This window comes from Triplophysa rosa, linkage group LG13 (genome assembly GCF_024868665.1).
Source record: "Triplophysa rosa linkage group LG13, Trosa_1v2, whole genome shotgun sequence".
Lineage (NCBI taxonomy): Eukaryota > Metazoa > Chordata > Actinopteri > Cypriniformes > Nemacheilidae > Triplophysa > Triplophysa rosa.
The window spans coordinates 14,711,504-14,736,349 of NC_079902.1; the positions used below are offsets into that span (position 1 = coordinate 14,711,504).

Sequence of the window (24,846 nt, forward strand, 5' to 3'; positions counted from 1 at the left end):
TCAACCCTGCTTTGGGTAATAAACGGACCAACCCAATATTTTATAGTTGACCGTCACCCAACAATGGGTTAACTTAAAACAACCCATCATTTTGGTTTGAAACAACCCAGCAATAGGTTAATTTATAACCCAGCGGTTGGGTCCGTTTTCGACCCAACGTTGGGTTGAAATAAGTTGTGGTGTGGACTTTGCAATTGTCTTAAATTTAAGATTTTCAAAACTTCATCTTTATAGCTATCATCCTTGGTCCTTGGCCTTATGTGTTTGTTGAAACAATGACAGGTGGAGTGTTTGAAACATGTTTGAAAACAGTCATTATTTTTGCAAGTCTGGTAGTGGCACGGAAATTACACACTTCACTTTTAGTAGGTTCCTTCAAACAAACATAATTATACCTGTGACATATGGACCGTTCCCTCTCAGCTAGCTTCCATACTGTCCCTTCAAGTCAAGTGTCCAATTTATTGTGTATGTATGTGACAGCATGTAAATGTTGGTGTTTCGTACTGGCTTACAAGTGTGTGCTGTTTATACTAGATAGGCCTTGCTGTGCCCATGCATTCATGTGTGTTTGCAAATGAAATGTTAATGTGTGTGCGTTTGCCTGTGTTTGTGTGTTGAGAGACAGATTAACGTGCTGAATTATTCATCCCCTTGTTGGAGTTAATAACAGTGGCGTATCAGGGGGATCGGGTCTGATGGTTGTTTGTTATATGATAAGCTGACGGAGCTCTTATCTCATGGGCCAGTGCTAAATTGGGCTATTTTTTCCCAATTTAAATCTCTAATGCTTCCTTTGCCTTCTCTTCCATACCAAAGAGTCAAAGCTCGCTGTGAACCAGCATTGAAATTAGGCTGAAATTGAAGTCAAAGGTCAAAAATGAGTGAGCGAAATGAGTCAGTAGCGTAAATGTGTCGTGTGTATCAGATTTTCTGACAGTAAGCATGTACACTGTCTTATTAGTACGGATTTCTCAAAGCACTTCCTGGTGCCGGTGGCTTCTTCCACAAGTATGACTCTTGTGTGTCTGTTTCATGTGAGTGTGGTTTCATTCTGCACCAAATGGCCCCATTTCTCCCTTCTGTTCTTCTCAATGTGCTTGTGTGTTTGTTTGTCCTGTTCTGTCACTGTAAAGATCACACATGTCTACTTGACGTCACTGCCTCGCACATATGCTGCTGACTACAAGGCAAACCTACTAGTACCAAAATCCGTTGTGCTTGAAGTGACATGCCTTTATTGAACTTCAAAACACCTGAAGGGCGAAAGGACAGTAGACTTCATAAAATCTTGAGCTTCTGGTTGCCCACGTTACTCTCAAGCATTCCTGGTCTGGACAGAAACGTCCTAATTCATTGTGAAGCAATCTCACTGAATGACAAAGCCCTCATTTTTTCTGCTATTAATGGTGGCAAATAATCCTCTCACTGCTGGTTAAACAGACGAGTGGAAACAATCCTACTTTTTAATGGAAAGGTGCGAGGCTGCCATTCTCTGAGCTCAGCTGCGCAGGTGAACTAATTTCAGAGTGCTGTACCTGTAATTCGACTGAGGAAATGAGGAAAATGCCAGTCTTTGAATTTGAATAATCTACATCTTGAGACAAGAGGACCAACCAGTGCAAATGAACAGTCTATCAGCTCAACTCACGCAGAGTCGCATGAAATGGTGTCTGAATCAGACTTCATGGGCTCAGGGCCACTGCTAAAATCCGCAGGGGCCAAGGATGTTTTTAGACACACATTCTGCATTTGACCTTCAGTATATAATGCTAATAAAAACAGTCATAATAGAGACAGTCATATGATAACATTGACCACTTTGCAAGATGTACTGTAAACACTGGTCCAAAAGCACTTCTGGTTTCTTTTTTAATCTTACATGTATAATTGAATTCTAAAGATATTTGTTTAACCTTTTAAATCGGTTATATTCTGTTGGTTGTATTTTGTATTTTTCAAACATTTGTATAACTGAAACAGGAAGTTCTTCTGAACCAGCGTTGAACCAATGTCATCCGAAGAGGTTTATATACTGTTGCACGAAAAAGGTAAAATTTTAAATAACAAACTTTGTTCCTTTCCGGTTAAATGGCTCCGATGTCATGGCTGAAAACCAGACTGCAAGCAACATTGTCAAAACCTGTAACTATTCAACCTTCAGGTAAGCCTTAATACAACATATAAGCATCTTATACGGTCAGTATGGCCCTTAGTGTGCACAATATAGCATATAGCGGCACCTTTAGTTTAAAAAGATGTGACCACCAGGCCATGAAAGCATGAGTTTCTAATTGCTGACCTGAGTGTTAACAGAAAATCCGGTGCTGGATGAACTGATCAAAAGGTAAAAACATGCCCTTTATATTGCTTTAACTGAATATTACATGGGTGTTGTGCACTGGGGCACAGATCTGGCTTGTGATTTTATAGCCCAAGTTGTACTGTATTTAATCTACCTGAAATCTATATTTATTTTAAATTGCATTACATATTTAAGATCAAAATTAAGGTAAATATCTGAATTATTTATTAACCCATAAAACTGTATTAAACTGTTCTAAACATCCCGGTGCTGAAAGTAGCCTTTGAGCATCTGTGTAATCGGAGTCCCATACATCAACGATGAAACCAGACGGTGAAAATGCTTCGCTGTCTGTGAAAGAACAAAAAAGTACAATGTAAGCGTTGTTCAATTTATCTCCTGCACGTCATGTATACAGATACGCTATGCGTTGGGTCGGCAGTCAGTGTAATGATTATTCCTCTTGTGACCCCTAGATGCCGCTAAGAGAACAATGAAGATTGCCTGCTGCGCTCCTGTACAGCGGCGCTTATGGATCGCTCCTTTCTACTTGGAGCACTCACGACAGCTTGATAAACTGCAAAATACCGTTTCACGTGATGTGTTGATACAGATGATTTCTTTTGAACAATATGTAGAACTACTGAAAACCGAAACAATTAGTCTTAAATTACTCTCAACCGTGCCTGGTATGTTAATTCCAGTGTGCTTGACTTTTGGGTTAGGGTGGGGAAATTTTAAATGCCAAAGTGCAAATGCAAAGTTGTATATTATTGTACAATAGTTATCATTTTTATTTTATTTATGTATTTATTTTGCCTCAAATGTTTCTTTTAGATAAACATCCCCGCGGGTTCCATGCTTGATGTAACATGGGTCAAGCAGGACGAGAATCAGTGGGAACAATCGGAGGTTCTGAGACGCAAAGTTGTTCTCCTTGGAACGTATGTAATGTTCGAGTAAATACGAATGAGGTTTTGTTGTGGAGTCCACACAAACACGTACCACAAAGCTCCGCCCTCGACGACTCAAAATGATGTTCTTGTATGGGAGAGAGAGAGAGAGAGAGAGAGCGCAATCGGTCGGAAATCACTTCACTCTCACATAGGCTATCCGCCGTGTAGACGCGCAAGAAAGCTGCGGCGAGAGCGTGACTCCCGGCGTTGTTCGTAACTCACAAAACACAGAACGGCGAACTGATGACGAGAACGAGCGCGCACTGGACATTACCGGACATATGAAGGTTTTTTTCGGTTTTCACTACATGCAGGCGTCCACAACACACTAATTTATTGAAGTAAGTTTTGGAGGATGTCTGCGTAAACCGTGTGGAATTGGAGGTTTCGGGATGCTGTGATCCCGGTCCGGAGTAACGTTGATTCGGGGTTTCCTATCGTGCGCAAAGAGAGGACACTTCTCTCTGATGTGCGTAACTACCATCAGCCAAGTTACGCGCTATTGTTTTCTGACCCAAGAGACTTCTCACTGCAATTTAAGCGGACACTCGATGTTAAAAGAGAAACGGAGAGCTGACGTTGGGAAAGGGAGCTGTTTTATAGCGACAGGATTGCGGTGGTGCTGAATTTTGGATACCAAAAGTGCTTGGTTTGAGGTGTGGAGAGGGAACGCGGCGGTCGCTCCGGCTCCATCACTCAAGACTAGAACCGAGAGGAGTAATTTTGCGTAAAGGTACACTTTTACTGTAATATTTACATTTGGCATTTTGTTTTTTTTGCAAGTTTTTCAAAGATTTCTACATACTGTTGCAATGAGGGTTCAACGGGAGTTATGCGGTTACACGGCTACAGAGTCTATAGAATTATGTGTTTGTGTATCTTAAAAGCGTAATTGTCACATCGCATTATAATGCCCCTCAGAAATATTGCTTGAAAAGATTTTCAATGAGCTAATATAAGAATGCAGGAGCAAATAGTTGGAAGTAGCCTACTAAAGACACAGGTCTCAGTTTAAATATCGTAATTTTACTGGCACATCTAGTTAACATCCCCAGCTTGTTCTCAGAGTCGATTAGCTCGCATGTGACATGTTTCCCATCCTCTGCTGCTATTGATTTATATAAAAGAAACAGCGAACGCTCGAGTAAATCGCCTTTCTACACTTGCCATTACATTTCCACATAGAAAATAACCTTCCGACCCCACGGGTCTACATATTTTTTTTATCGTCGCGTATCTGTCGCGAATCCGGTCAAGGAAACGGTATGCAAGAGATTTAAAATCGATTCCTCGCCCTCATATGTAACATTCAACTCTATTCTCACGCGCTCTACCTACTAGGAACTCCACAATCTAATAGGGAAATTGGTTTCCATAAAAATGCAAACGTGCTTGCAAAAAACACAGTGTCTGTAAACACCGTCATTGTAGAAATTTGCTGCGTCGTTTATTTTAGTTATAGATTTATTTTAATGTGGTAAGGGCATTCATAAGTGAAACTTTCAAGTTTATCTAATTCGGTTATTGCTCGCTCGGTCTCAACACCTGTTGCTCTCATTGCGCATGTACCGCATACTTGCCAATCTTAATTGTCTACTAGTAATTGTAGACTAGTCAACATTTCGTGAGGCACACACACACACACGCATAGTATCTCTTTCTTTGGCACTAGTCATTAGTATTGATTGACAAAACAATCCAACGCAGTTCCTGTCACAACAGTGGAATCTCGACTTTCTGGCCGCTCCCGTCGCCGGCTTGCTTTTAAACCTGTTTTTCTGGTCCGAGCGAAAGACAGGTGTTAAAACACGCGAAACTCTAGCATCGATTGCACAGCTGTGATCGGGCATGTCTCTCCTTCTGTCCGGCGGTCTAATTCGTAGGCAAAGCGTTTAGCCGGATGTGAAATTTTACAGAAGCCCGCAGTGGCTTGCAAATGACCCGGTCGCCTTCATCCGCAGGTATAAATCGTTTCCCTTCCTAACACCGAGATCATGTTCTGCCGGCATCAGCACAGACACACACCGGCAAGATTCTAGTGCTTCTCCAGTAGATTATTGATCGTTTAAACCCGTTCTTTTATTTAATTTGTGAATGTACCGATCTGTCTTTGTATCTCACCCCCGACGCTCATGGGATCAATCAAACCGCAAAATCAAGCAGCTGATAGGATATAACAATGTATAAACAGCACTTTGTTGAGTTTATGGGAGTAAATAGTCATACAGAACATGAAAATCCCACAAGAGAGGATAAAATTGTCGTGCACACGCAAAAAAACATTTAATTGAATATTGTCCGTGGAGTAAAGCCACTCATCTATGCGTGATAATGTTTTAAAACAGCGTCGTGCATAGGCTAAAGTAAGTTGTAGCGATATTACATCACTTTATCGAAGAAGCACTGTAGCCTAAGTGTTTAAATTTGAATCATGCTATAAATGAAAAATAGATTTAACACTTCACTCACATGTGAACGAAAGAAGGTTGAAATTTAGGCGATAGTGATACTAAACAGCAGCTTGCAATGCACAAAATACAGTTTACTCTGATACATAGTTGTGAGTTCTTGGAAGTTGTTCAGACTTTCTTTCAGAATAATCCCCAGTCTCCATGAATAAGATTTAATGGAATAGTCTCCATGTTATTAGTTTTATATTTATTGATATGTTTATAGTTTTTTTTGTATGCAGACTATTCCCAACTGTCAAAAAAATCCAGTATTAAATAAAACATTTCCATTGTTTTTAAGCGCATAGCTTGGATTTACTCTACATAATAATGCAAATTTCCTAAATTTGTTCCTGCCTGTTGAACTTGACAACATCTATAAGTATTTGACGATTCATAGCCAATCTGTTAACATTTATATTCATTCTAATATAGATTGTTCTTTTTAATTACATTCAAACAACCAGACATTTTAATTAAAATAAATGTTGCTCCATTACGCGTGGGCCGGTTATCAAAATGGCGTCTAAATAACAAACCATCATTAGTACCGATCATCAAGCTTTACTGCAGTTCGTTCATTTTTCCATTTTGGTAGAATTTGTTTATAACAAGATTTGATTACAAAATGAAGTGTCAAGTACGTAAAGATGTTAAGTAAAAATGTTACTCTTGTTTTCGCAATTTTAATACAGTCTTTCTATCTGTTAACCCATAATATTAACAGTAGTCTCCAGTCTTTGTTTTAGCTATTAGCTATTGCAGTGTGTGTGTTTACCCATGTGTAAGGGTGTGTGAGAGTTTGTGTGCCAGCCTTGTGACTGGCCAGCTCTCTCTGTGTAACAGGCTGGTAGACGGCAGCGGGGCAGCAGTTCATCTCGTCTGAAAGCGGGTGCAGTCTAATCTGGCCCCACAATGGCTGAATGAAATAATTAAAGTAATCCTCTGTGTCTCGCACTTGCATAGGGAGGGGGCCTCAGACCACCCATCCTGAACGGGTCACTGAACGTCGTGAAGCTGGTGGCCTGTTGAGCCTGAATGCCAGTGGACTAGGCTGATTTTTGTGTGACAAAGGTTTAGGTGGACTCTGAGGCTGTGGCAGCAGGTTTCAGAATCCTTGACCATATGCCAGAGTTGCAGCTCTTGAATCAGGACGTACATAGGGTTGAGGAGGCATTTGGTCAGAATGTTTAGGTTGTAGCACATCACCTGCTTCATTTTAGATACTTTGTGGGTTTTCGGTGAGCTCCGCTGTGTGCCTTTGTAAACAAGGTTGCCAGGGAAGAGCAGTGAAAGGTTGAAGTGTGTGTCGGTGAGGATGAGAGTGTTGTATTCACAGGCAGTCACTACACGCTTTTTTCATTTCCTCTACCTCTCGAAATCCGTTTGTGCGGTTCATACTGATTAATCAGCAGTGTTATTTGATTGCCAGTGAAAGTCCAACAGTTCACCTTGGGTAACAGTGAGAACAGTCTTTCGTGACGTTCTTTTTTTTCTTTTAAGGGTGAGGTAGCTGAACACTTGAGTCACATACTGAAAGGTCTGTTTAACTCGCGTTAACCATTAACCTAGGATAGGTGCTGCACTCACACTTCCTTCTCTTAGTCAATCATTCTCCTGGCTTCAAACAAGAGCTGACTCCTGAACCCTCATAAATGTCACAGCTTTAATTTAATTCTTTAATCACCACGTCCAAACCAGGATGTTCAATGGGGAAGGGTTAGAAAGATCATTGAATGATGACTCTGTGTTACCATGACGTCAGATTCTCTCAAGAATCCGAATCCAAAAGCAAATACTTTTATCATGGTATTTTCCCTAAAATCGCCTCGCGGTTTCCCGCTGAGCTGGTTGTCACCTGGGGGGCATCTTGGCTGAGGTGCACCATTCTTATATTCCCATGGCATTTCTCAAGGAAGCTACGTGTAGCTGGCACAGGAGGGTGAGCTTTGGTATATTGAAGAATTCCTTGTTACAGGTCTCTAAAGAGAAAAGCAGAGCGAGAAAGAGAGAGAGAGAAAATCATACAGCAATTTTAAAGCATGTCAGCGGGGGAGGCTTTAGAATAGTAATTAGCCCGTTAAATCTGTTAACCTCCCCCTGCGCAACAACACAATGGCCTGCTCGACAGTATATATGTGTGCTTCTGAGAGGGCGCAGAAGGGCGAAAAAGATTTGCGTGCGTGTACGAGAGAGAAGGATGGAGAGAGAGAGCGATCGAGGAGGTGTTGTTACAAGAGAGCAGGTGTGAAATGAACATAATGTGGTTTTTGTGGCGAGAGAAAGACGGGAAATGAGAGAGGAGCCACGTTCCCCAAACGCTGATGCAAAACTTCTGGCCAAATGTACTGTGAATAATCAGCAAAGAGCTGATGGTGAGGCTCCGGAGGGGAACGCTGATCCACGCCTTCCCCTGCCCTCACATGCAGCTATTGATTATATTAATGACATCCAGCTTATACACAGCACTACATGATGAATTGGGCTACACGGCCTGAGAGCCGAGTATAAATTCTCACTGGATTATGACAGTAGTCATAAATACCGCACTCTGGTGACGCCTGTCTCCCTGCGAGGAGATCTTCGCCGTGGCTCAATGATGTTGTAGTTGAAGACATTATTAGAGGTGGACAGCGCTTGTTGATTTAGGGCTTGCGCATCGCGCTGTCATAAATCGGATTTCTGACCATGTAATGATGACGATCAAAGCTTGGAGGTGAAGAAAGGCCCCACCGATGGCCCATTGTCAATGTAATGGCTGGTTTTATTGTGTACCTGCGTGAGAGCCAAGTGCTAACTGTCTGCAACTGAAAGCAAGGCTGTTTGCTAGGTAACCAATACTTGATTTGACTCTCTTAAGGACTCCTGTGTCTTGTAAATGTTGCCGGCATTAAAAGGCGTGCCACTCGTATGCGGCGCAACATTTCCATTACAAAGGACAGTTCTTAGGTGAAGAAACAGAGCCGTTACCACCTTTCGGTTTCATGCATTCAGCCATGTTTCTCTTATGATTTTCTATTGCCCCAATGTCTGTTCACAAACACTGAGATTCCTTTCCTGCTGTTGTTTTTAGATCTCTTGTGGAAGTGTCACACACACACAAACATACGGTGCATTCATATATGTGCATGTATTTACAGCCGGACAGCAGAGTGTGGGAAAGGATGTGTGCAGCACTCTGAAGCCCAGTTGGCCACGTCTGGGTTCCCAGTGTGCAGTGACTTTTTATCACACACTCTTTTCACCGGACCCTTGAGACAGAAAGTCGTGAGAGCTTCTCAAACCCATTTATCAAAACAAACGGATTCACATGCGCACACTTTTCATGTAACAAGGATGTTTTTGAGCTTTGTTGATTTTCCAAGGCATGATAAAGTGTTGTTTTGATTTGGTTTATATATAGATCCCTTCAATGTTTTTAACGAATACCATTTTTTTTAGCTTTTTTAACCCTTAACGCCGCTATAAAGCCATCGCATCTAAAGTCCCTGCCCCACTTTTTGAGGCTAGTTCTTTTTTGTGTCGCTACAAAAGTCAAACAAACATCAGCAGACAGATGCCTGTGAAATGCCAACTCCATGAGCAGGTCATTCAGGCTTTAAAGGTGAGGTATTTTTCCACCTCCAACCCCATTTGTGCCCCACACTGTTTAATTAGCCTGTGGAAAGTATGCCAGAGTCGTCTGTCTCGACAGATTCAGAATTAGACTGCGAAATTAGTGAGAAACAAGTCGAGATCTCATCATATGTGTGATCGGGGTCACACATCCCTCCCTCTGTTTCAGCCTCATTAGTGAATTGTTCCCGTCGCCGTTTCGTTGTCATTGCTGCATGGCTGTAGTTGTGTGAACGGGTCGGCGTGTTTTGACTGGTGTTTCATTTGTTTGCTTGCGTTAAATCTGCATTTGGCAGGCAGATGGAAATTGCAGTATGTTACTATTTGACATATTAGCGAATGAGTGGCGAATTTTTATTAATTCATATACATTTTTGGCTTTTGACACGGTTCAGATATTAGAAATGTAATTGGCACGTCGTAAAATACTTCTGTTGAGTGTTAGAGAGGGCTTTTTGTCTCATATGGTCATTTTATACTTCCTTTTAATGTATTCGTAAAAGGCTTGATGTGTTGTGTATTGCTAATGGAACGATTCTGAATGGTACATGCACTGAACAACTAATCAATACTGATGAGTGTGTGGAAAAACACACTTCCTGTCAGTCACCAAATGGCTGCTCCACTTTGCCGACTGTAATTTTACTAAGTATATTTGTGCAGTTTAAACAAACACATGAAGTAATAAGGTGAAGTTTAGTCAGTTTCATGGTCATAGGAACACAAACATAGTCGAAAATTCTGCTTTTGTATGCTAAGGTTCTGTATTCACTTTTAACTGCTCTCACATTTCCATCGGTTTATGCTGGGTCTGGTTGAGGTGTCGGTCTCCTCTGGACAGTAATCTAGCAGGCTCGCCTCATTAGCCATGAACAACATGGTGGGATAACATTCCACATATGTTATTGGGGTCTCTGCAATTACCTCAGCGGGAAACATCAAAGTAACGTGACCTTAAGCGTGATGGATTAAACCGAAACTGTTTTATTTATTTGATTGTATTTTTTCCATGCTCTTTCATAGTATCTCATGCTGAGATTGTTAATGTTTGGTTGCAGGAGGGGGACGTTGTCAAGACACCCTCCAAAGCCCTGTTTTTTTTCACAGCATGGCTGTGATGTTGTAGCGATTTGGGAGCCATTTGCTGTGAATAGCTATCAGCTAAAGTGGCCATTGAAAGATTAGAAAAGAACACTAACGCAATCTCTTCAATAACTTGGAGACTTAAACAGGAAAGGAAAGAGACTGTTAGTAGTGTCATGCGTTTGTCTTTGTTTTGTTTTTTTTGCATTTTTTTGCATTTTTTTGGTTCAAGCAGTGTTTCTTTATCTGGTCATTAGCATTACTCGTCACACCCCTTTTATTTAGAGCATGGAATATTTTTGTTAAAGAAGTAAGAACAGTACATCGAGTAGAAAAGAAGAGAGCATTAATCAAGTATGTCTCCAAAATTTCATTATTAAATAATAATAAATCCCAAATCTCAGTTTAATCTTCTTAATCTGTCCTTTTCCCAGTTTTCCATTTCCACAATGTTCATACTTTGTAAATTATTCTGTAATGTAGTTTTATCTAATCTTAACAAAAGTATGAGATAGGGATTTAAAAGGTAGCAAGTAATAAGTAGAACAAAAAAACTTTAAAAAATATTTTTCATTTAGTAAGTTTTGGATGTAGGTCTTGTGTGTGTATATACAAAAAATTAAACAGAAAAAAATGATAAAATCCAAAGACATAAAGGCACGATCAATCGTAAATCTCTTTAATTTGGCACAATAAAAGTAAGTGACTGACATCTTGTAACAGGTTTCTTGGCACTTTGAAGGATTGTATTGAAGGAATGATGATTCATTTTTGTAATCTTATGCTATAATTCTTGTTTTTTTTTCTCTTTTTCAGACTGATGATGTGCCAGAGTACCCATGCGATGTGGTCACAGTGGAGTGCCATGCTACTGTGGATTTTGCTTCTCCTCTGTTGCTCTGTAGTCAACTCCATCATCTACCAGGTGACCGAGGAGCAGCCGCCCAACACGCTGATCGGCAGCCTGGCATCTGACCAGGGCTTGCCAGACACCGGGCACCTTTACAAGCTCGAGGTGGGTGCTCCTTACCTTCGTGTGGATGGCAAAACGGGAGATATCTACACCACGGAGACCCCGATCGATCGGGAGACTCTTAAGGACTGTCGCAACCTTTTCGAGGGCGATCCTTGTTTCCTCGAATTTGAGGTATCTATTACAGACCTGATGAAAGGCACTGGACCTCGACTCATCGAAGGTCGCATCGAGATCTTGGATGAGAATGACAACACTCCGCAGTTCTCCTCGCCCGTGTTGACATTGTCGATCCCAGAGAACACACACGTGGGTGCGCTTTTCTCCATTCCGGTGGCCACCGACAAGGATTCTGGAAGCAACGGTATCGCCGATTACACGCTAACAACCGGCCCTGAGGCTGCCAACCTTTTCAGCCTACAAGTGGCACAAGACTCGGATGAGAAACTGCCACAACTCATTGTATTGGGTAACCTGGACAGAGAGCAGCGAGATTCGTATGACCTCAACATAAAAGTGGTTGATGGTGGCTCTCCACCCCGCCAAAGTAGTGCCCTGCTCAGGATCTCCATTACTGATGCCAATGACAACGTGCCCAAATTTGAGAAGTCACACTACGAGGGTGAGCTGCCTGAAAACAGCCCACCGGGTCATTCTGTTCTACAAGTAAGTGCTCTGTTTATTAGTTCCCCTTTCCTGTAGAACCACCATTTTTTATAATATTTTTTAGTTCTGCTCAAGTAATACATCTCCCTGCTAGGTAATTTACTTATTTCACAAAAATCTAACAAATCAAATATATGTAATATATAAAAACAATCAGACACATGTACACTTCCACTGTTTATGGGGACATTACCGAAGTCTCAAAATCAAGTATATATTATGCCAAACCTTCACAGTGAAGTAATATAAGAGATGATTTGACAGCCGGGCAATAGAAATTCACTCAAACCTCACATACAGAACCTGACAAGCTTTTGTAAATGGAATTCTCACTTATCCCGATGGGTATTAGCCTCTCTTCCCACACAACAGGGTTAATGCTGAAGAAATGGGGGGAAGCCAAATCATATATTTACAGGCAATCGATTGATCCCTCACGGTTCCTTTAAACACAAGCTTTACAAAAGCAGAGCTCGGTATTGACTGGTGGTAAGAATAACATGTTGAATAGTTGTGGAAATGGAGCTGCTGCTAAGATTAGGACATCCGTGAAGGCCGGAAGCTTTCCAAGATCAATCTGAAGCAAGTGTCCAAAAAAATTAAATGATTGTTAATCCTCCAGTGAACAATTCATGCCAATTGTTTTCAAAGAGCATGTCGAAAGATGTTTTCCCTCTTATAGGCATCCTTTGAAGCAGAAGCAAATAAGCAGTAGTGGTATCAAAACTGCTTAATTTCATGATTTCAGAGGGTTGTAAGTGCTGATAAAGTGTTGCAGCTTGTTCAGAGAAATTCTCTTCAAATGCATTAAATGAAATGAATTCCCAGTTTGCATGGCAGATGAAATGGAGTGACTCATATTGAGCAGTAATAATTTAAGCACCATGAATAATCTTATGACTGCCTCAGATTATGGCTGGGCTCTCTAATACATGGTCTAAAACAGCATGTGTTTTCATACACAACCAAGGACAAAAAAGACATGTCATATGAACGAAAATCTTGTTTGGTGGAAAGGTTCAATCAAGCCATAGTATTCATTTGTGCTGTATAGATGATTCCTAGGTCCATAATAGACTAGAAAGATTTGTAGAAGTCTTGCTTGTTGCAACTTTAAACCCCTTTGAGTAAATGCTGCACAATTTAGTTTTTAATATATGATGAATAATAAAAGAAATCGTGTTTTACTAACTTACCTTTTTAGTATATAGTTTTACAATGTAGTGAAAGCACAAGCTGTTTTCTGGAATAAAAAGAGGTGTGGGGTACAGGGGTTTTTTATTAGCTTAATGCAGTTCTTGGATGAGCTTCTGGTTCTTATTTTAGTTGCGTGAAATTTTTTTGGCAAGCATGCCAATCTTTTCTCCACATTAATTCATTAGCACTTAGACTGATCTTTGTCCTTATCTAATAGTCTGACTGAACAACTGTATTTTAATAATGTGACAAGCTGATAAACAATATGCCTTGTTTATGCAATAGACGTCAATCATGTGAATGGCAATAACCATTATTATTTTTTCAGGCTTACTTTCACCAGTACAGGAATTTTGCTAGCTCGATTTTTGTCTGTTAGCTCCCTTATCTTAGTTTTTATTGTAAGAAGAGCCTGCTAACTAAATCCTTGAGGACTATATGTTCACTGATATCTACTTTTGTAACCTAGTGTAATGTGTGGTACTAATCTGATTTGTAAATGAATGTTTGTGAAGTACATCACTTAGTTTTGTTTTGTGTGTTTTTTTATTTAGGTGAAGGCCAATGACTCTGACATGGGACCCAATGGAGAGGTGACCTACAGCATTCATCAGGCATCACCAGCAGTCCAAAGGCTTCTCAGCATTGACCGTAACACCGGCATCATTTTCGTCAAAGGCACGGTGGATCGTGAAGATTTGAGCATGCTCAAGTTCTACGTCCAAGCAAAAGACAATGGTCCCCAGTCCAAGAGCTCCAAAGCCCTTGTGACTGTCACAGTCAAAGACCAGAATGACAACAGACCTTCAATCAAAATCCGAGGCATTGGGCTTGTGACGCATGAAGATGGCATTGCTAACATATCAGAGGACATGCCAATCGGTACTGCTGTAGCTCTGGTGGAGGTCTCTGACAATGATGAGGGCGAGAATGCTGTTGTGACCTGCGTGGTTGCAGGGGACGTACCATTCCAACTGCGTTCAGCTAGCGAAATGGGTAATGACCGTAAAAGGAAGTACTTCCTCCAGACAACCACACTGCTTGACTACGAAAGGATCAAAGAGTACAGGATTGAAATTGTAGCAGTGGACTCCGGCAACCCTGCACTGTCCAGCACAAACTCCTTGAAAGTGCAAGTGACCGACATGAATGATAACACTCCGGTCTTCTCGCCCACTTTGTACGTGGTGGAATTTGCTGAGGAGAACCAACCAGGTGACAAGGTTCTGGACGTAGTAGCCACAGATGCGGACAGTGGGACTAATGCAGAGTTGATATACAGTATTACTGGTGGATCGATCCCTGAGGGGCTTTTTGAAATTAACCCCAACACCGGAGAAGTGCGAGTCATGAGCCAGTTGGACCGTGAACAGTTAGATCACTATCAATTTTTGGTTGCAGCAGCTGATAAAGGTGTGCCAAGCTTGAGAGGAACAGCCACCGTTGTTCTTAAGGTGCTAGACAGGAATGACAATGATCCTAAATTTATGCTGAACGGCTACAGTTTTTCAGTTCAAGAGAACATGCCGCCTCTTAGTCCTGTCGGAATGGTGACTGTGAACGATTATGACAAAGGTGAGAACGCTCGTGTTCAACTATCTGTGGAACCAGACAACGGCAAGTTCATGATTCAGAATGGAACGAACACAATTCTTTCAACCATTTCCTTTGACAGGGAAAAGGAAAGCACCTACAGTTTCCGACTCAAAGCCGTCGATGGAGGTGACCCGCCACGTTCCTCTTATGTGGGAATCACCATTAATGTGCTTGATGAGAATGATAACGCTCCATACGTTACTAAGCCGTCCAACTCCTCATACAAGTTCTTGAATCCTCGAACGAGCCCAGAAACTCATGTAGAAAGTGTTGAGGCGGAAGACATTGACATTGGGTTAAATTCAGAACTGGAGTTCAGTATTGTAGGGGGAAATCCCCACGGATTGTTCCGCATTTCTGCAGAAGGTGAGGTTACGTTGGCTAAAGAGTTCACATCCAAACACATTGGTCTCCACCGCTTAGTGGTAAAGGTTAAAGACAAAGGCACACCAGCACGTCAAACAACTTCGCTGGTCCACATCTATGTTAATGAGACTATTGGCAACGTATCCCATGTCGAAGGACTTGTTGGACACAGCCTTTACACACCACTTGAAATGGACATCGCCGGAGATCCCGACTATTCTAGGGACTTGCATAGTAACATTCTTTTGGTCGCAATCTTGTGCGCCTTTTTGGTGGTCATTTTGATCATTGTAGTGGCAGTGGTTATCAGGCGTGTAATGCTGAAGGAAAAGAAAAGTGGTTACCAGGCAGGCAAGAAGGAGAGCAAAGACCTATATGCACCTAAACCCGGACCTAAGAGCAACAAGAACAAAAAGGCAAAGAAAAGCAAAGCTCCAAAGCCTGCCAACCCATCTGAAGAGGACGAGGGAGGAAGTCTTCAAAAAGGCTTAAAGTTCAACCTCATGAATGATAGCGTCACCGATAGCCCTAGGATTCACCTGCCGCTCAACTACCCTCCAGGGAGCCCTGACCTGGGACGACACTATCGGTCTAATTCTCCTCTGCCTTCAATTCAGCTTCAACCTCAGTCACCTTCTGCCTCAAAGAAACACCAGGCAGTGCAGGACCTGCCAGCCACCAACACCTTTGTAGGAACCGGGGATAACAACTCCACGGGCTCGGACCAGTATTCGGATTACAGCTACAAGGCCAACCCTCCCAAATATAGCACCAAACAGGTAGGAGACAACTTCCAAAGCATGGCGGGGTACCACAGCCCGGGGTATCACAGCCAAGGGTATCACAGCCAAGGGCACCACAGCCCGGGGTATCACAGCCAAGGGTACCACAGCACAGGTTACAGCCCAGAATATCACAGCAACATGGTGTGGACTAAGGGGATGTATTAGGGGATGGAACTGAATGTCAGACCAAAGCTGCACTGATCACAAAGCATGCACGTCACTTAATTGCACATTTTTTTTCTTTTGTCATTTTTTTATTTCCTGTTTTGCCAGTTTATAGGATGTGAAGGATATATATGACTTAAATTATAACTTCTTTTCAATGAAGGAGACAACACAGTCTTACCATTCTACACTTTATTGTTTAGACGATTTTTTGGTGTCTTACAAAGGTAAATTAATCTGGTTTTGCTATCTTTTGAACTCATTTGTGGTGTGCTTCACTTCAGGCCAGTCAGATGTGCCTTATTTCTTTGACTTGATTTACATTGCAACATATATAAACAACATTGTTTTAATGTTGTTCGTCAGGCTATCTTAAGATATTTTCACACATTGTCAGTGTGTCAAAATGATTCTTAAAGGTCAATCCTTTCCCCTTTTTGATAAAGGGAGGAAAATAGAAAATATGAGGACACACTTATAGTAAAAAGGAAGGTAAGCTGATGATATTCGAATGTGATCATGGCACATTTTGACCCTTTTATTTGGACCAGATTTAGTCTGACACACACACACACACACACACACACACACATATCTCAATTGAACATATAGAGAGTGCCTTTCTATGGTGGTATAAGTGAAATCACAATGTGAATCAGCTACATACATGTCTAAGTGTGCCATCGAACATTGTTGAAATATTAACCATTGGGATTTTCTACCCAGCTGTGATTTGTCACATGCACTGTAAATAGATTTCTTCTTCAGTACTAAACAAGAAAACCAAAGGTAGCATTTAATTTGGATTTCATTGGTGAAGTTGTGGAGACAATCATTGCACGTTGAGGTTTTTGTTATGCAAATTGTATATTTTGAATTTTAATAACTAGCTGTGTGTTGTTGTGTATGTGTTTTTCCCTTTTGTGTTCAGTTTGTTCTGTTGGACGCAAGCGATGTGTAACTCAAGTAGTTTTGTAATATAGATTTAGATATTCTACTCTGCGTAACACAACAGAACACTTTTGATACCAAATTTGTAAATATATAATTTAGAACCAACCAGATGGGACAGGCCACTGCCATTTTGATAGTGGCTATCCGTTTTGTAAAATCTGGTTAAAAGCGAGACATTTGTGTTCATTTTTATATCTTTTGAGCTGAAAAGATGCAATGTTAAAGATGTTCTGCAGAAATGAATAGTTTACGCTATGAACATGTGTACAGGTTAAATAAGACCCTTTGCGTCATGTGGAACTGTATTTAAAGCTGCAGACATACCCACTTCTGTTTAATTTCTATCATGTGTTTTTTTTTTCATTTCTGTTTCTGTTGATTTGCAATATTTTGTAATTTTTTACAAGTAAAGCAAGTTTGCTTTCAATAAAACTGTGAAGGTGTTGAAGATTAAATCTGGTTGTTTCGTTTTGAATCTAATGAGAAGTGCATTGAGTTGGAAATTATTCACCTGGGGACATAAATTCTTAAGGTACAGTATTTCATTATCATTTCCATAACATATGACATTGCCCTATGACATTGTCACTTTTTATTAACTAACAGACATGGTAAAAATGTTATCTTATATTTTAATAGTACATACCTGTGAGGACAAGCCGAGGTGGTTGCAGTAATGTAGCTGTTATTTCAAAGTCCCTAAATTGGCAGTGAAACAATTTAGCGTTTTAAAGCATTCACAAAACATCAGTTGCACATTCCTTCATGATCCATGTCTTAACATACTTAATATGCCATGTTTACAGCATTGCTCCTTTGAGATGGAGCCAAACAGTGAGTCATTCAGCTTTACACACGCATTCTTTTTGTATTTTATGTGTGTTATATTCTCCTCATTCATCGCAAGAAGAAAAGCATGCTTATAGAGGATTTGAGCTGCATAGACTTGGCATATCTGAAGGACCCTAGAGGGACACAAGGTGTTTTGTACAGATCCCATCATTTGGAGCCCCTTTTTTGAGCCTCGTTTTTAGATTTGAGAAATAGGATCAAGGGATGGTTGTCAGGGGTCCCGTAACATTTTTTTTTTGCGCCATTCGATTGCCTTGTATGCCGGCAGCTAATCTGAGCTTGAAAGCCACATACACAAATCACTCACACACTGTCGACCATTTAAATTCTAGCAGCGTCTGTGCTTCTTAAAAGCTGTCGATTTTGCCCTCAGCTTGCACTGTCACCATGGCAACGGACTGACCAGTGCGCGTTGTATGCTGACTCACAGGCTGCTCTCGGTGCAGGTGGGGGGAGATGCAGGGAGATAAAGTGAGACCAGTAGAGATCTGATGAATAGAGAGAGCCAAAGAAAAGGACAAGATAAAGGTGGGTCAATTAGAGAGAAAAGCTGATCTGTTGATTCATATCATTCTTTCATGTACTCAGTTCACGTGTTTCATGCTGAAAGAAGAGGCAAGCCATTCATTTATTCATTCAGTCAGTCACATTCCCTCCTGTCATTGGCTGACCCTGTCATATAACTCCATTTGGAAAGTGGTGATGTATTCAATTTTAGACTTTACTGTACCTTAAGTTTGTTATGGTCCCTGTGGTCTGTTTTAAAAGACCAAAACCCAAATATGAGGGGATGATGCAGTCTTAAAACAGTTCCAGTCTGGTCTATTTCCATTCCATACATTATATGAAGTGGGATATACAGTGAGGTGCAGAGTCTGAAACCACACTGAAATAAAATAAAGTTTAAACCTGGAAACAAAATTTTGGACAGAGAAATGTAATACAAAAAAATAAAACATGTAAGATTAGACATTATTTCTAGATCACAAGCAATGTTTTATAAGGAACATGTTGAGTAGTCTTGTTTTCATTGAATTGCACAAGACGATCTTTGGAACATTCTCAAATCGTATGACATTGAGACTTATATTTTGCGTAAAAATATATATATTTTAATCATGTTAATTTTGCAATAACATTACTTCTAGAATTACTTTATTTATTCATTTTATTAAACATCCATTTTTTTCTAGTGGTCTCAGACTTTTGGACCTCACTTTAGAAAATAGATGTTTTACACTACGTGTATTGAAGTTGGTTATATCTACTGTATACATATTTGTGCTTATGCTTAAAAAGAATGAACAGCCTTATACAGCACCACCTGTTCAGTGGTTGTGAGAACCACTGAGATTTCGATTTTCGAGTCAGTTTAAGCTCCTGTTCGAGTCACGTTTTAGGAAAAATGAATTGGAAAAGGCTTCACTGGTTCGCAGTTCTGTCTCTCTTTTTCTCCGTCTCATGTGGGATGGTTTTGTGACTGTAACGATAACAGAGCAGAATCTATTTTGTGAAGTGTGAAGTCAATTATGCAAAGCAGTTCTGTGGTCTGGGCTGTGGTCAGACTACAGCAGCTGCGAGTCACCCTTTAGCAGTCTGTGGCTTCAGTAGTGTCTTTATCTGTCCATCTTTCTCTCCTTTAAATAAGCAAATAGGTGCCTACCTTTGCTTATCGCTTAATCAGGCATTAAGAAGGAACTCGCCAGTGAGAATAGCGATTCATCAGCAGAGAATATAGCTGAAGGGAGAAAGAGGAAAAGCAAAACAGTTTCAAAGGAATTCAGCATAATAATCAACCATCTTCTTTTGAATATTTATGTGTTGCCATTGACAATGCGAGGCTAATTAAAATAAAAAGCTGTTCATTTTTTAGAGCTTAATTGTGGTGATGGGCTTTTTAGCCCCTTTCTCCCACCTTGACTTCTTTTTTGGTTTGGTGCAGAAAGAATGGAAAATCATTATTTTTGCTGTGGCTAACACCTGCAAGAAGCCTCAGACTGGTAGCATCTTTTGTGTGCATTTCACAAGGGACAATTACACCATTTGAAGTATGTTGCTGCTAAATTGCATGTGCACTGTGCACACCGACTGTTTTACATGTGATTTAAAACATCATCCGTTTTTGTCACAATAGTCTGATTGTCCTAAAGAAAGACAAAAAGAAATCCCCTGCTTCTTAACAGCGTTCGAGGTGTAAACGTAATGAGACTCATAACTCATAAGCTTCTCTTTTTGTTTGTGTTGGCCCTTGACACCCTGCTGTAGTTTTCTAATTAGTAGTCACGCTCCTTTCATACATTTTTTTGTTAAGCCTTTAACTTCTAAATTCTGAGTGTGTTAATGCCACAGAGATTTCGGTCTTTCCGTAATCCAAGGCTCCCTTGGTATCCCAACGTTACTACTGCATCTGTTGCTACATTATGTTTTCTGTCCTGTGGGCTCAAATCTGGGACAACAGCAGCAGACAGGTAGATGGCCATCTTGACACACACACAAAGGAGTGTTTTACCTCTATAATCAGTGAATTCCTGAGAGTACAAATCACTCAGCGAATGAAAATTACTCTCGGCTTGCTTGTGTGTGTGTGTGTGTGTGTGTGCGAAGGCACGTGTGTAAGCTCTCGGGGCAAAGATAAGGGGACATGCATGGAGACAGGTGAACGGAAACACAAAGGTTCCCTTTGTCAGGACCTTGTCAGACTCCTCTCATTTAGGAGCCTGTCTCTGGGCTCACACTACAAGCCGACATCAAGGTCGAAGACATTAGCACTCATTTAGCTCCATTATCTAGATTATCTGAGCTGATCTAATGATAAGTATTAGCAAAGTTCAGCTCTGTGGCTCAATGTTAAAGAACTAACAGACTGTCAATAGCTGCTCGGTTGGCATGGAGGCCTCATACTCGCCCACATGGCTTTCTTAGGGCATATGTCTACCATTACTTTAATGACCCCTGATTAGCGAATAGCAGTTCCGTGTTTGGACATGCTGTTTGGTAACAATTTCCGGTAAGCCTTTGGGCTGCTAATGCAATGGAGACCAGATTTCTACCCAAACTAATGGCACTATATACACCATTGGTTGAGCCAGGCTGGTTGGGATGCTCGGGTATTTTAGTAAATCACCTTTGAGTCTTGAGCTTCTCAGTTTTTCTCATATGTAAAAAGTAATTTCACACATACTGTATCTCTAGATTTTTACAAGAGATCTCCCTGCCTAGTTTTGCCAAGACACTGAAATCAAATGATCTATAGCTTAAAGACACCATTTAGGCTACGCAAAAATGACAATTCTGCCATCATTTACTCGCCCTCTTGTCTTTCCAGACTTGTATGACTTACTTTCTTCTTAAGAACACAAACAAGAAATTTTGAAGAATGTTGGTATCCGAACAACAGTGGTACCCATTCACTGCCATTGTACAGACACAAAGCCATTGCAAGTGAATGGGTACCGCCGTTTGGATACAAACATTCTTTGAAATAACTTATTTTGTGTTCTGCAGAAGAAAGAAAGTCATACAGGTTTAGAATGACAAGATGGTGAGTGAATGATGACAGAATGTACATGTTTGGGGAGTTTTCCCTTTAACAAATTTTAGCAAACAAAGTTGATTCAAAAAGTGAATGTATCATGTCTCCATAATACTGAACAACCAACCTCTCGTTAAAAATGTCCTCCGGGATCTTTATCAGGTTTGCTAAAGGCACAACAGACACGTATAACATTTCTGTCTTTATCGCCCTCCCTCTCTTTCTCCCCTGTCACTTTACTCTTACGGGCTGTCATTGTTTCTGGACGAGGTGTCGTCGGCAGTGTGGCGACTGCACTTTTTGCGTGTGTGACTGCGGAATCCGACTGCTACTCCACTTCCCTCATCCCCAGAGGCCCATCCACACACCCTGGCATTGTCAGGCAACATCTGCTGAAATTACGCCTGGCTGTCCCCACACACACACACACACACACACACACACACACACCCTCCAAACAGCCACTGACAGTGTCCATCTTTATAGGTCCTGACAGCGGATGAATAAACTCGCTCAACCACTCGTTCAGATGAATACGTGCGCGCAGATGTGCTCGGCTGCACGGATAGAAATTAGCCTCATAATCATAAAAACGAACATGAAATCCAATCAAACCCTTCATGTGCACAGTCAACAGAGTTTAATCTGTTTATTTATGCTTTTGCTAGCGCTAAATTCCAAAAAAATGGGCTTCGCTCTGCATAGCTATTAAGAGAATTTTACTACGACGATTTTACAGAGATTTGCATGGTGCGTGTTTATGGCGCATTTAGCGTTCTGCCTTGCTGCCCAGCTCTTCTGCCTCATAAGGTGCTTGCTGTTCTCTGTGTCTAGAGATGTGCTTTTAATTCACAGGAATGATGGAGGGATACAGAGAGAAATAGTGAGAGCTAGACAGGTGTACAGGCCCTCACGTACTTAATTAGCGTGCCAAGACAAGGGAAGATTGGGGAATCCTGAATTAGAAAGAGAAAGACAGCTGAGCGGCTCTGTGTGTGTGTGCGTTTACCTTTGTTCTCACCTGCCTAAGCTGTTGGTCACCCACTGAGAAAGGCCAGTCCATGCCGTCATGTTTCACAAATATTTTTTCTTTCTGCGCAAACATGAAGTCAGCGGGAAACGCACGCTAGTACTAGCGTGACAGATAAAGGCAGACATACAACAATCGCTTGTAATGATGGACACATCCACCGACATGCATGTGTAAAAATGCAGACATTATATATGTTTTTCCTTAAAGATGGTAAATTAATTTATTGGAGCAAGTGGTGTCACTCTGCGTGCCCATATGGGAAAGCCAAAATGGCCGTAGGTTACTTGGCTAGTATCGCTTGTAAACAGCAATGACAGAACAGATGTTTCCTAACTTACTGGCACGCTTGCTCGCATACATATACACCGGCGCATCAAGACACACAGAAAGGCGCAAACATTTTGCAGATGGGCTAATGATCTTCCACTCATGTGATGTAAATTGCATAGGTGTACTTTTTAGCACAGGGTGGCTCATTGATGACCTTTGACCTGTGCAGCGGGCACAGTACATGTTGCAGACATCTCTTGTGAGTGTGCCAGGCTGTTAGCAGGTGGCACGGATCTGCCAAAGTGTGTGTTCAGTGACCTGTTCAACAACCCCCGACACATGGCGTCTGCGAGGGTGTTTGTGGGAGACTGATACATGAGTCTGTTGCCCTTCGGTGCACATCCTAATTATTTTTCATATCTATTATCAGATGATTTTCTGATTGATGTTGGATGGCGATTCCACTCAAATGTGTAGGTGAACCAAGGCATGCTATGTACTGTATCAGGAATCATAATTTTTAGGCCATATGATGTGGCCATGTTTTTAAATCCAATTCCAATGAAGCAAGCAAAAACGTATAAGAATCATTAATATTTCGAGTTTGGGTCCTAACCAGCCATGACCACTAGCAACAAAAACTTTTTTTTTTCGGTATACTCCCTAAATGACAATCATTTATCTATCTCATTATTTTTGTTGTGTATTCCTGTAAAATGATTGAGATTTCCGTGTTAATGTTTAGTTATTTTTACTGAACAAAGCACAAATACTGGTTAAAAAATCTTTTTGCCGTCTAGCCACCATATAGCTCTATATTAAACATTGTCTGTGATTTTTCACTTTGCATAGAATTTTGACTTTCAAAGATAATAAAAATCGCAAGAAATATTGCGTTGTATAGGATGTAGTGAACATAGACACTTACATACACATGCAGACACTTCCTTTCACATCCCATCAGTTTTGCCTTTCGCTTTACAACAAAACTGTTCAGCAAATCTTTGAATCTATCTTTCTGTCTGTTACACATTTGTACACTCAGTCCCACACACCCACTTCAACTCGAATCAACTTTTGAGTGACAAGCGGCTGGACTAAGGCACCAGGGCATGTGATTTCTTTAGCGTACCTTAGAGGAGCCATTAGTCATGTCTATATTTAACCTAGATCCACACTCGTACCCACTTTTCATGTGCTAGCTCGGCGAGAATGAAAGAAAAGAGAGAGTAAAAATTGCACAGAGAGCATGCAGAGTATTCAGCAGCAGTCCCTGATGCTGACTTCACCGGCAGGGTGAGAATTGGTCCTGTGGTCGGTTGCCGTGAGAGACGACCATCACCGCATACTGGTGTGTGATTGCAGTCAACAGGGGGTCGGTTAGATGAACAAGGAAGCGGGAGGGAACCCGATCGGCACATTTTTTTTTGCAGCGGAAAATATATTCAGTGAGTGAATGTCAGCCACGGTGAGGATATTCAGACCAGCATCTTAAGTTGGAAGAGAGGCATGGTGAGATAAGGTGAAGGATGGAAAATTAAATAGGGGTTTCAATGAACATGAGAGGAAGTATCTCTCACTCATTCATTGATCTCTCAATCTATCGGTCAATCTTTACCAGTCCCTGTGGGGTCCGTTGTAGCCTCGTGGCAACACGGATCGACAGAGAGAAAGTGAACCTTAAATCCATACTGGCTACACATGCACACAGGACAAGAAGTGCCACCATTGTTTAAAAGTGTTGAATTTGCCAAGGTAGACTAGTATGTGAAATACAGCTGTATCTGATCTCTTATGGTATATGTAAGAATAGTTCAGCTAAAAACAAAAATGATTTTATAATTTACTCACCCTCATGTCATTGCAAACCTTACGACTTCTTCTGCAGAATACAAAAGACGATATTCTGAGGCACGTTGGTAACCAAACAACATTGTCTCCCATTGACTTCCATTGTATAGACGACTGAGGAATTTCTCAAAATGCTCACCACAGTGATACATTTTTTAGACGACTGCACATTAATGTCACTGGTGTGCCTTTAAAGT

The 24,846-nt window shown here is 41.1% G+C and overlaps 1 protein-coding gene across 2 annotated transcripts in view; it reads left to right on the plus strand.

The window, feature by feature from the left end:
- The first annotated feature begins 3,336 nt into the window (after window positions 1-3,336).
- pcdh1b (protocadherin 1b) overlaps window positions 3,337-24,846 on the plus strand; it is a 139,117-nt gene continuing 117,607 nt past the window's right edge. Inside the window, exons 1-3 of one of the 2 annotated variants that reach the window (XM_057349035.1) lie at window positions 3,337-3,994; window positions 11,226-12,048; window positions 13,800-15,986. In XM_057349035.1, coding sequence (XP_057205018.1) covers window positions 11,230-12,048; window positions 13,800-15,986 — 3,006 coding nt within the window. In that variant the 5' untranslated portion in view covers window positions 3,337-3,994; window positions 11,226-11,229. The remainder of the gene's footprint in view (window positions 3,995-11,225; window positions 12,049-13,799; window positions 15,987-24,846) is intronic. The other variant, XM_057349036.1, reaches the window with a different exon arrangement.